This window comes from Micropterus dolomieu, linkage group LG17 (genome assembly GCF_021292245.1).
Source record: "Micropterus dolomieu isolate WLL.071019.BEF.003 ecotype Adirondacks linkage group LG17, ASM2129224v1, whole genome shotgun sequence".
Lineage (NCBI taxonomy): Eukaryota > Metazoa > Chordata > Actinopteri > Centrarchiformes > Centrarchidae > Micropterus > Micropterus dolomieu.
The window spans coordinates 2,515,550-2,526,747 of NC_060166.1; the positions used below are offsets into that span (position 1 = coordinate 2,515,550).

The window sequence follows — 11,198 nt, forward strand, 5'->3', positions numbered from 1 at the left end:
CTACGAAATTTTCTGGGGACATGTATCGTATCAAGACGCACAAAAAAGCCTCAAGAACCCATAGCCTAAAGTCAACAGGAAGTCGGCCATTTTGAATTTTATGGCCATTTTTGGATGATTTACACACTTCGTACTTTAACGAACTCCTCCTAGGGATTTAGTCGGATCGACGTCAAATTTCTGCTGTGCCTTCTAAAGGCATTGAAGATGAAAAGTTGTGCTATTTGCGAGTTTTCGTCAATGGGTGTGTCCGTGGCGTGGCGTCAAAGATCAAGTCTTCGCCATGACACAGGAAGTTGTTGTAACTTCAGTGTACATGCTCACATCTGCACCAAAGTGTACATGTAGGATGAGAGTCCCGCCCTGAACACATGTACATGCTGACATTCACTCACAGTCATAGCGCCACCTGCTAGCAACAGGAAGTGACCTTTAACGCAGCAGCCCCCGCCGCACGTTTGACCTACATGTATGAAATTTCTGTGGCACGTATATCATGTTCAGTCGTACCAAAAAGCCTCTTGGAGCCATAGCCTAAACCCAACAGGAAGTCGGCCATTTTGAATTTTAATTTGGCAATATTGTCTTCTGCTCCTTCTTTTACCCCTTATGTTATCGCGCCTTGAACGTCCCTCCAGGTCGGTCAGCTTGGCCTCCATCTGCACTTGAAGTTTCACCAGTTGTGTTAAAACATCCTCCATTGACTGGATCCGGGTCTCTGCCGCATTAATCCGCTTATCGGTTTCTTCCACTCGTTTGTTCATTTTGTTGATATCCTCTTTAATGCTGTTTAATTGCTGGCTGGAGTCTCTCCTGAATTCTCCTAGCTTTTTTAGGATTACACCTAGGTGCGCATCCTGGTTTAGCTCCAAGTCTGTGCCCATGTGTACGTCTTCCCCCATATTGCTGCTAGCACGTGACAGTTGACTGTCATCTTCTTCGTCGACGTCTTTACTTTGTGTGAGTATGTAACCCTTGCCCGATAAGGGGAACGAGACACTGCGTCGCTGACGACACTATGGGAACGCCTCTGGGCGTGGCAGGGCTGAAATCATGAATGAAACTACTCCAATCCTATTGGTGTTGCTAGAACGGTAGCGTGTGATGGCGTAACTGGAGGCGTATATAAGCACACCGGCCCACCGGACACATTAGCTCTTTGCTATGAAGCAAGACACTCCAGGCGGGGCGAGGTGTGGTGGACCGATGCAGTGTCTCGTTCCCCTTCTCGGGGAACAAGGGTTACATACATAACCCGAGACGTTCCCCTTCGAGGGAACTCGAACTGCGTCGGTGACGACACTATGGGAACGAGAATACCCACTACTCCACGCCTCCGCCTCCGCCTGCCCCCCCAGCGTGCAGTAACCTTAGGCACGACTAAGAGGAGAGCGCACGGGTGCCGGGTGCAGAAGGAAGGTCCAGACTGTAAAACCGGATTAAAGTGTGAGGAGTGGCACAGCCAGCTGCCTCACACAAATCCTGGAGCGAAGCCCCTACGAGGAGGGCCCTAGAGGCCGCCATGCCTCGAGTAGAGTGCGACCTTACGGCCATAGGTGAAGGTAACCCGCGCACCTGATAGGCCAGGGAATAGTCTAAACAATCCAGTTGCTGATCGTGTGTTTAGAAGAGGGGAGCCCAGCTTTGGGGGAACCGAAACACACCAGCAACTGGTCTGCTTTCCTGCACCGGGAGGACCTCAGAGTGTAAATACTCAGTGCTCTGACCGGGCAGAGCAGATGAAGTCTCCCGTCCTCCGCCGTCACATGAGGTGGGGCATGAAACGCCTGCAGCACCGTAGACCCCTGCCAACCTGGACGGAACCTTTGGGACATCGCCCGGACAGGGGTGCAGGATGGCTCTGACCCTCCCCGGGGCAAACTCCAGGCATTGAGGAGAAACCGAAAGTGCCTGGAGATTCCCCACCCTCCTCAGAGAGGTGATAGTGAGGAGAAAGGCCATCATGAAAGGGTCAGGTGCTTGGCCTCAGCCGACTCCAGGGATTGGAAGGGGGCCTCAGCCAGCGCTTCGAGAACCACCGCCAGGTCCCAAGTGGGAACCCTGGAACGAGTCACGGGTCTCATCCTCCGGGCTCCACGGAGGAAGCGCACGACCAGTGGAAGCCTCCCCAGAGGCCCATCCCTCAGAGGGGCGTGGAACGCCGCCATGGCAGCCACATACACCTTGAGTGTGGATGGGGAGAGGCCAGCAGAGAAACGGTCCTGGAGGAACTCCAGTACCATAGTCACCGGGCAGGTAACTGGGTCCACCGCCCGTTCTCTACACCAGGTGGCAAACACATTCCACTTCAGGCCATACGTCCTTCTCATGGACGGAGCTCTGGAGCTGAGCAGCGTCTCGACTGTCCCTGCCGTCAGGCCCGCCTCCAGGAACTGGGCCCTCTCAGGGGCCAGACCCACAGTCTCCACAGGGCGGGGCAAGGGTGAAAGACCTGGCCCTCCGCCTGAGACAGCAGGTCCCTCCTCAGGGGGACCTGCCATGGCGGGCCCTCATGGAGCGATATTATGTCCGAGAACCACACTCGGGCAGGCCAAAACGGGGCTACCAGCAAGTAGACTGACACCGTCTTGACGGACCCGCTCCAGAACGACTGGGGGAAAAGCATACAGGTGCAGCCTCGGCCACGTCTGCACCATGGCATCCAGCCCTAGCGGGGCTGGGGGCGAGAGGGAGAACCACAGGGGACAGTGCATAGTCTCTCGAGACGCAAACAAGTCCACATCTATGGGGCCGAAACCCATAGACGAACCTGAACCTGAATCTCCTCAGAGATTGGTTCAGGGACCGCAGATCCAAAATCGGACGCAACCCATCCATCCTTCTTGGGAACTATGAAGTACCGGCTGTAGAACCCGGACTCCCTGACTGGCGGGGAAATAAGCTCCCTGGCCCCGTTTTCCAGCAGAGAGCGAACTTCTTGTCCCAACACCTGGCTCTGGGCCCGCGTACACCGCAGTCCCTCGGGGCTGGTGGCCGGTGTTATGCGTAGGTCCCCGATGGCACCCTGAAGCGGAGGACCGCCAGGGAAAACTCGCCGGCGACCCACGGTGTGTGAGCCCGATCTTTACCAGCTGCAGACCGTCGAGGCGGGCAGACTGGTGAGAGCTCGCTGGCGGTTAGCGTGTCCCGAGCGCCAAGACGGCGGGAAACAGCACCTGTTGCCTGAGCCGCCACGAGGGAGGGGACCTCGGTCAGCCTCTCGGGGGGCTGTGGGCGAGAGCGCCGCATCGCGTCCCAGGTTGTTGAGGGGGACTACAGGAAGCGACACTTCGCTTCTGGCTCCGCGGTAGGAGCTAGACGAGGGCTGAGCTCATCTCTCTTAGCCGTCGCTGTCCTGGTCCTGGACCCAGACGCCGACATCTGAAGGAAAGAAGCAAGGGTGGGAGAAAGATTCCTCCCCCCAAGGCATCGTTCCGTAGCCGTGCTACTTAGTTTCTGTCACGCTGCTGTAGTCCAGCAAAGGGGACACAGTCAGCCATACAGAGCAGCTTTTTTTTTTTTTTTTCTTGGTCTGTTCATGTGTAGTGCTGGGCGCGCCATGACCGAAGCCGCCGCACCGCCTCAGTGACCGCCAGGCGCGAGCCATGGGGAGAGCGCATCCGGCCGTCTTCGGAAAAGATAGCCGCACGGGACCTCAGCAACCTCAGGGGCAGGGCCTTTCAATGGCCGCAAGCAGCCCCCTCGATAGCTGCCTGGGCATGCGGCATCCCCAGACAGGAAACACACAGGGCATGAGTGTTCGAGTTCCCTCGAAGGGGAACCCTGTTAATCAGCGCTTTAAGTGTGCTAGCTTTGTTGGCAGAGGGAATCACATACGAAATAGACCCTAACTTTGGAAAATGTCCACTTGATTTGTCTAACTCTCTTATCAGCTTCAAATAAACTTCGGAATATATTTTTACACTTTATCACTTACATTGGAATCACTTTATGAATTATCTCCTTATGTCCAGCAGGAGGAATAATTACAGCAAGCAAAAAATGTTTTATTGTTCATATGGACACCTGACTGGTGTAAGACTGACTTAAAAAAATTGTGAACTTCAATTTTCACGCAGCTTTAATATTCTGTTCACCATATGATTGTTATCTAGACTTGCCAATTTCTGTTTTGTCTCACTGTAACAGCTGCTTCGAGGGTGTGGACTTTTACTCCCGGGTGTCATTTATGTGAATGAAACACAATTTAAAGGAATTGATTATGCTTACAATCATATCATAAGAATGCAAACCTCATTAACAGGTGTCGTTCATCAGGCTCAAATAAGGCGTTTACAACAAGTTTGTTCAGTTAAGAGTTTTTTGAATCCAACTTGAAACACTTGTACAAACAAACCTGACTAAAAAAAGCACAAGAGGTTTAGGAGAAGAATATGAAAATGATCTTGCATGATGGAAGTGACGTTTAGTTGTACAACATACTTGTAAGCAGACTCATTTTACTATGTTTCTGTCTCTGCCAGGTTCCTGTGAGGACAGCAAAGAAGTAGAGTGAGCAGTCGTGGGGAAATCATGAGGCAGCTCAAAGGCAAACCCAAGAAAGAAACGTCCAAGGACAAGAAGGAGCGTAAGCAGGCCATGCAGGAAGCCCGACAGCAGGTGGCCACTGTAGTACTGCCCACACTGGCCGTAGTGGTGGTACTTATCGTTGTCTTTGTCTATGTGGCCACCAGGCCTGGTGCTATCGAGTAGACTTTCACGTTCTACTGAAAAGACATGAACTCCCAAGCTGACAGGGGTTTGACAAACTGACAATGGCTATACCCAAAGGATTACCCCATCGTGTGATAACCGTTCCTCTGTAGGCCAGTGACTGACCTACCATTACTCTTAGTGAAAACCTCCTCCAAAGTGTTTTTCTTTGCTTTAAGCAGTATTCAAGCTGCAGTAACTGAGTGGACAAATGATTGCTCCTTGGTGCCTTCAGATCAATATATAATATGACATGAATTTAGTCCTGTTCATTTTAGAGCAGCTGTTGATGTCTTGATGCAATATCGTGCATACTCATGCACAGCTTGCCAAGTTTGACCGGAGGTGTTGTTGAAACATGTGGATGGTCTAAAGCAGTTTTCCTGTTGTGAAAATATTAAGTCAATGCAACATGAGCCTGGTGTACCACTCTTTGGACAGCGCTCACACCTATCTGCAGGAATGATGTGTAAGAAAAGTGTTTAGGGAAAAAGAAGGATTTACTTTGCTCCTGCCTTGTTTGAACAGCTGAATGCAGCTCTAAAGTATCTTGAATGTAATTTTAGAATGTATAGTCCTCAGTCCATTATGTTCAAACACACCTGAATTCCTCCACTTTCAATGTGAATGTTACTTTTACTGGTTCCATTAAGTTAAAAAATAAATAATAATTAGTCATTTAGCTGATGCTTTTACCAAAAGCGACTTACAATTGCTATATATGTCAGAGGTCGCACGCCTCTGGAGCAACTAGGGATGTCTAAGTGTCTTGCTCAGGGACACATCGGTGGTTGCAGTTATTAACAACCACACCATTGAGTCACTCATGACATCTGTGCAGATGTAATAAGGTGCCTTAACAGATTTGCAACTGTAAAATTTCAGTTCAAATAAATGATTTTCTGAAAATATTTTTGAGTTTGGTGGTTTTAGAATCCAATGCACATTTATAATAATAATAATAAATTAGATTTATATAGCACTTTTCTAATTGATCTGTATTTCTTTCTTCCTTTCTTTATAGCAGAACCAGCCAAAAGTGTATCTCAATGTGTCTTGGGGCTATTTTAATGATCTAAGCGCACAGGGGGAAGCACATGGTGCACATTAGTCTGAATCCACTTTGCGAGTTTAGCGGCGGACGAAATGTTTCGAAAGGGTTGAACTCTTAATTAATCATGGGTGTGTTTTGGGTGCGACATGCAATAAACCAATGGGAGTGTCATTTTCCATTCCCTTTAAAAGCCAGGTGCGCTTGTACCTTGGTGCATTGCTATTTAAATGGTGCATTATAAAAAAACATATGAATGGATCCTTACTGCGCTGCAATAATAACTATGATGAACTGGTCGTGGGTCACACCTCTACTACACACTATAAAGCATTAGTTAAGTATTAGTAAATACGGAATTCATCATTTATAAAGCATACATTAATGCACATTAGTAAGTCATTCATAAACACAGTTTTAAATGTTTTATTCTTTATTATCTACACACTATGAAGCACTTAAGTATTAGTACATTTTTAATTCATCACTTATAAAGCATTGTTCTTACATTAACACACATCAGTAAGTCATTTATAAACAGTTATACATGTGCGAGGCATTTCTTTTCCCTTGTCAAACCCACAATTTGACTGGAGGGAGCCTCTAACTGAATCAGCCAGGGCAAATAAACATTTCCTCACAGGCCAAATAATTAAGACAACAGCACACAAAGATGCGAAGTCTATTACGACCAAAATGTGTCTCATAACAAGCTCCGAGTGGGAGACAAAGTTTGTCACCACATCTTTGCCCCACTAAGGAAACAGGACGACCAGAGAACAGGAAGACTTGCCCACAAGTTCTCTCCCCACTGGACCGATCCTTCTGTGGTCACAGATAAACATTCACCTGTTCTGGACCAAATCAAGCTTCACAAAAATCCCATGGGACTTGTCGGGAACAATAACGTCTTAATAAATTAATGATTAACAGAAATCCTCAACAACTAGGGACGATAGCTGCTAGTGGTTAAAGGAAGGTCAAATTAGATATTTAACATGCGTGCCTTGTAAAACATAACTTGGAAGCCTGAGGATCCACACTGGTTTCTCTTCATTGCGTCCAGATGTTTGCTATCTGAGAGAACAATCTGGCTGAATGGGGGACTGTTGACAAGCCAGTGTGGATTTGTTCATTTTATATTAAATAAATTTGGAGATCCCAAAGTCTTTCTCTCTCCCTGACAGAAAGAAAAGGAGGGGGTTTGAAATATCAACCCTCAACAGACAGCTGAAGCAACCAAAGGAGGAGGTGAAAGGTTTGCCTTCCCTAAGTGCTGTTTTTGGGCAGTTCGATCGTAAAACTTGCCACCTCTGGTGCAGCAGCCAGATAAAGCTCGGTGCCTGACTGTTAAAATGACAAAGAAACACTAACCAGAAATTAGCTTTCTCCTGAACAGTCTATCAGAACTCTTTTTAAGAGAGGGCAGGAAACCCTAAACTGCAACCCACACAAGTAATCATGGCAACTGCCCTCCCTCTTTGTTTAATTACCTCACATCAAAAGATATTCTCCTCTTCACGCCCATACGTGAATTTGTGAGAAACTCCAGAACACCAGAGAAAGACACTGCCCTGAATTCCTTTGTGTAAACAAGGAGTACTGTCTCCTCAAAACTCAAAGTATTACCTTGTTTAATTAAATAATCTTTAAGTTACTTAACAGGTCTCTCCACTCCATTTAAGTAGTTACGTTACCATGTTGTTGTTGATATTGTTGTTGAAAAGAATCTAAATAAGTTAATTTTGCAGTGTTTTAATTTTCAGCAAGGATCCCTGACATTTCTTCTTTTTATGTTGTAACCAGTGCTTTGTTCCCAACACTTTCTGACACTTCCTTTAGAAATGATATGATAAAGAAATGTCGTCCTATACTACTTGATTAATTTTCCAGCTCGAATTTAATGTTAAATAACCAAATTTCCCAGTTCCTAGGTCAAGTGGTGAAGCTCAAAGTTGAAGATCTACTCCTCATGTAACAAGAGCTCCTCCAAGTGGACAAAATAAGTATTACATACCATCGTTCTGAAATGCATGAATGTCATGCATAGCATCATGTATGAATGTCACTCTGTATTTACCTGTTCATAATCTGATGTAGTAGTAGAAGTAAGAATGTGTAACAACCAATATTAATCAGGAAGCTAGTTAAGTTCCTCTCATCTGATGTGATTCCTAAGAAATGCTAACCTTAAGGTTGAACTACTGACAATTGTTTTCCTTTTTATCAAATGCTTAAAACTATGAATGGTATACCCGTTTGACAATTAAGGTTTGATCGTGGGAAGATATTTGATTACAATACGCGCAAAAAGATTTTTGAATAGACATATTAAAAGTTAAGAAGACAGTCTCTCAGGAAACCGGAAACAAAGCCTTCCCTCTCAAAGGAAACAAGCCCCCTGGGAACCACGCCCCAACAAACAAAAGCAGCGACACGGGCTCGCTCGCTCTCTTGTCCTCTTGTCCTCTTGCGCTCTTCACCTGCACTTCGGCACGCACCCAGCGTGCTCCCTCTCCCAACAACACCCTAAGAAGTTCGACCCGGCGTGCCGCGAAGGCTCTTTGTTCATTTTAAGCCATACACGCGAAGTGCCGCGACCTCGGCTTTTCCCTCGTTTCCAGCAATTTACTTTACTTTACTTTTTATTTTCTTTGGTGTTGTTTTGTTAAAAGTTCTCAGTCCGTTAAGTTAAACTACTTTAATTCAAGAACGACCAAGTTCTTTTTAAGCTTTATTCGTCGAGCTAACTTACACTGCTCCCACCGAAGCCGGACCCAGCCGTGTTGGCCCACCAGCAGTAACAAAGGACATCCAAGCCAGAACAGCTTAACTGCCAGACCGAGGACGGTCGCCACTGGAGTGTCTTTCTTCATTCAGACACGGAGAACCCCCGGAAAATTCCATAGGAGAAAGCCAGGAATCAGGCAGCTAGCGTGGGGACCCGTGCAACAGGCCAAGGCAGGCCGACGGCACACAGTAAGGCAAAACCAAGGCATTCTGTGACCTGTGATGTCCAATAGTTTGTTAATAGATTATCTTTAACCCTTAAAACGCATAACTTGCATTCATTAGCTGACTGTATGAATCAAATTCTCCCCACAAGAGAACCCAATTTACAATAGAACTCAACATTCGTTGTTTGCCCCATGTTTTTAGCCATTGTTTATTTCTTTGATGTATATTTAACCGCTTTTATGTCACCTTTAGTTAGTTAATAAATGTCACCGTAATCACAAGAACTGTGTGTGTATTGTCTAAATCAAAGTCCTTGTCACGAGGACTTACCCCTTCGATATGAGATTGACTGATTGATTTAAGATAATTGAGCGATTATTAACTAACTGATCACTAGTGAATAATTGTATCATTATTTAATTGCTACCCAGAGGTCCGGAGACTCTGGGTGAATTAAATCTCCAGTGGTGCCCCTTTTCTTCGAGGAATTATGAATTAATATTTCTGAAATATTAATTTCAATAAGTTTATTAAAAATCATAAGTAGACATGCTACACTACCTTTGCTCACTTGGATGAAGAACGCAGGTTCCTTGAAGAGGATAGTTACGGGGATGATCTCTTAACTTCCCATAATGACCTGAAGCAACTGGACAAAATCACACTAGGAGTGGAGGAAATTCTGAGAGCTGGTGGCTTTTTTCTCAAACCATGGGTCCGGTCAGGCCAAAGTGGGAGGCAAGGAACATCAGGAGAAGGTCTGAAAGCAGTTGAAGTATCAGGAAAAAATCTAACTCTGCTCCTTCCAAATCAGATGAGGGATGAGGAAAACAAAGCCCTGGGAATCGGATACCAGGTGGAAGAGGACAGGCTCATGATGACCTCAATCAACTTCTCTAGAAGGAAAAAGAAGATGAGAATGGGCAAGGATCTTCTTGCAGAGGAGGTGAGATCTGAGGCACCAAACCCACTCACAAGGAGAGAGCTGCTTAGCCAAGTTGCTAGACTTTACGACCCTATTGGCCTAGTTAAACCTGCCAAATAGAAGAGCGCCATCATTGTCAGGAGAGCATTTCAGGAATCAGGGTGTCGAAAGCTGACCCGGGAAACCTGGGATAAGCCACTTTCAGAGGGCCTCAGAGCAGAAGCCATTCAGTTGTTTGAAGAGTATGTTCAGGTTGGACAGGTCAAATTCCACAGGAGTCTCACACCAGCTGGCTGGAAAGGGGGACTGTGGGGAGTCACATTCTCAGATGGAAGTGAGAAAACATATGGAGCTGTGATGTACCCAAGTCGAGGGGCTGAGGTCCGATTTGTTGAATCAAAAGCCAAGCTGACACCACTGGATCAGAAAGAGGATGTAGTCAAGGCTCAGATCTGACTCCATGTAGTCAGATCTGCGGAGCAATGTTCGCGGCCAGGCTCAGGAAGTATGTCGAAAAGCATGGTCGAATGAAAATTGAATGATGGTTTCATCTAGTCGACAGTCAAACAGTCCTGGGAGCCATCCAAAGAGACATCTATGCACTGTAAACCCAGATTTTGTTTCTAATTAAACTTACGAGTGATCATTACTTATTCTTTTATGTTTTGTCAAAACCTGCTATCATTACTAAACAACATTAGTTGTTTGTACTATTTAGCTGAAAGATTAATTGCACTAATCATGTTTAGTAGAGATAACTTGGTATGTTTAGTTTCATAAGGAAGGGGAGGGGCTAATTCAAAAACCTGCCTGGTCACGTGAAAAGACCTGCGTCTAACGTGCGTCCAAGAGGCTCTACACCTGGCGGGACGAGCACAGGCCTCGGCAGCAGACGGTACCCTGACTAGGAAGCAACATTACTGCAAGTGGAATGGTTAGTATTTAAAATAACTATTGTAGCCTAGTTATCTTTGTGGGAATTTTTAATACCCAAAAGCTTGCAGATAATCTGTTGACGCAACTTTTTTTCCCGTCTAATGTTACTGTTTGAACCTGTGCATGGTGTTAATACATGCTTATTGCTAACACTAGCTAGCTAAGTTACTCAAAGTGTCATCTGAATGTTAAAGTTAGTTAGTTAATTAGTGTTAACAGTCTAAGGATTGCTCACATACCGGCGAGTTTGCTCGACTGTATCATTTATATAAATATAACTTTACGCAATAGAAAAGCGATTCAACCGCTGTTGGGGCAAAGGAGTGTAAATTAGCACTCGCTGTGGTGGTGTAAATAGTAATGAATAATTATCGATTTTCAAATATTGCACCTGTGAATACAGAACGGAATATTTTGTAGCCTTTTTTGCCGTCAATACTGCCGACGTTGTCTTTGCTGTAATCAAATCAGTATATGTTTATGTTTAACATGAAGTTTACTACTGCTTGAGTGCAGTAAATCTATGGGAAACATCCATATGTAAAGTTACAGACAAGGCTAGCAGCAGCAGCGCCGCGTCAGACACGTTTCTGGTGTGCAAAGACAAAACACCAC

At 45.9% G+C, this 11,198-nt stretch overlaps 1 protein-coding gene across 2 annotated transcripts in view; it reads left to right on the forward strand.

The window, feature by feature from the left end:
* The window catches only part of smco4 (single-pass membrane protein with coiled-coil domains 4), an 8,400-nt gene extending 2,776 nt beyond the window's left edge, over positions 1–5,624 (forward strand). For both annotated transcript variants that reach the window (XM_046073940.1, XM_046073939.1), the window contains one exon: positions 4,485–5,624. In XM_046073940.1, the coding sequence (XP_045929896.1) occupies positions 4,534–4,713 (180 nt within the window). In that variant the 5' untranslated portion in view covers positions 4,485–4,533 and the 3' untranslated portion in view covers positions 4,714–5,624. The remainder of the gene's footprint in view (positions 1–4,484) is intronic.
* The last annotated feature ends 5,574 nt before the right edge of the window (positions 5,625–11,198 follow it).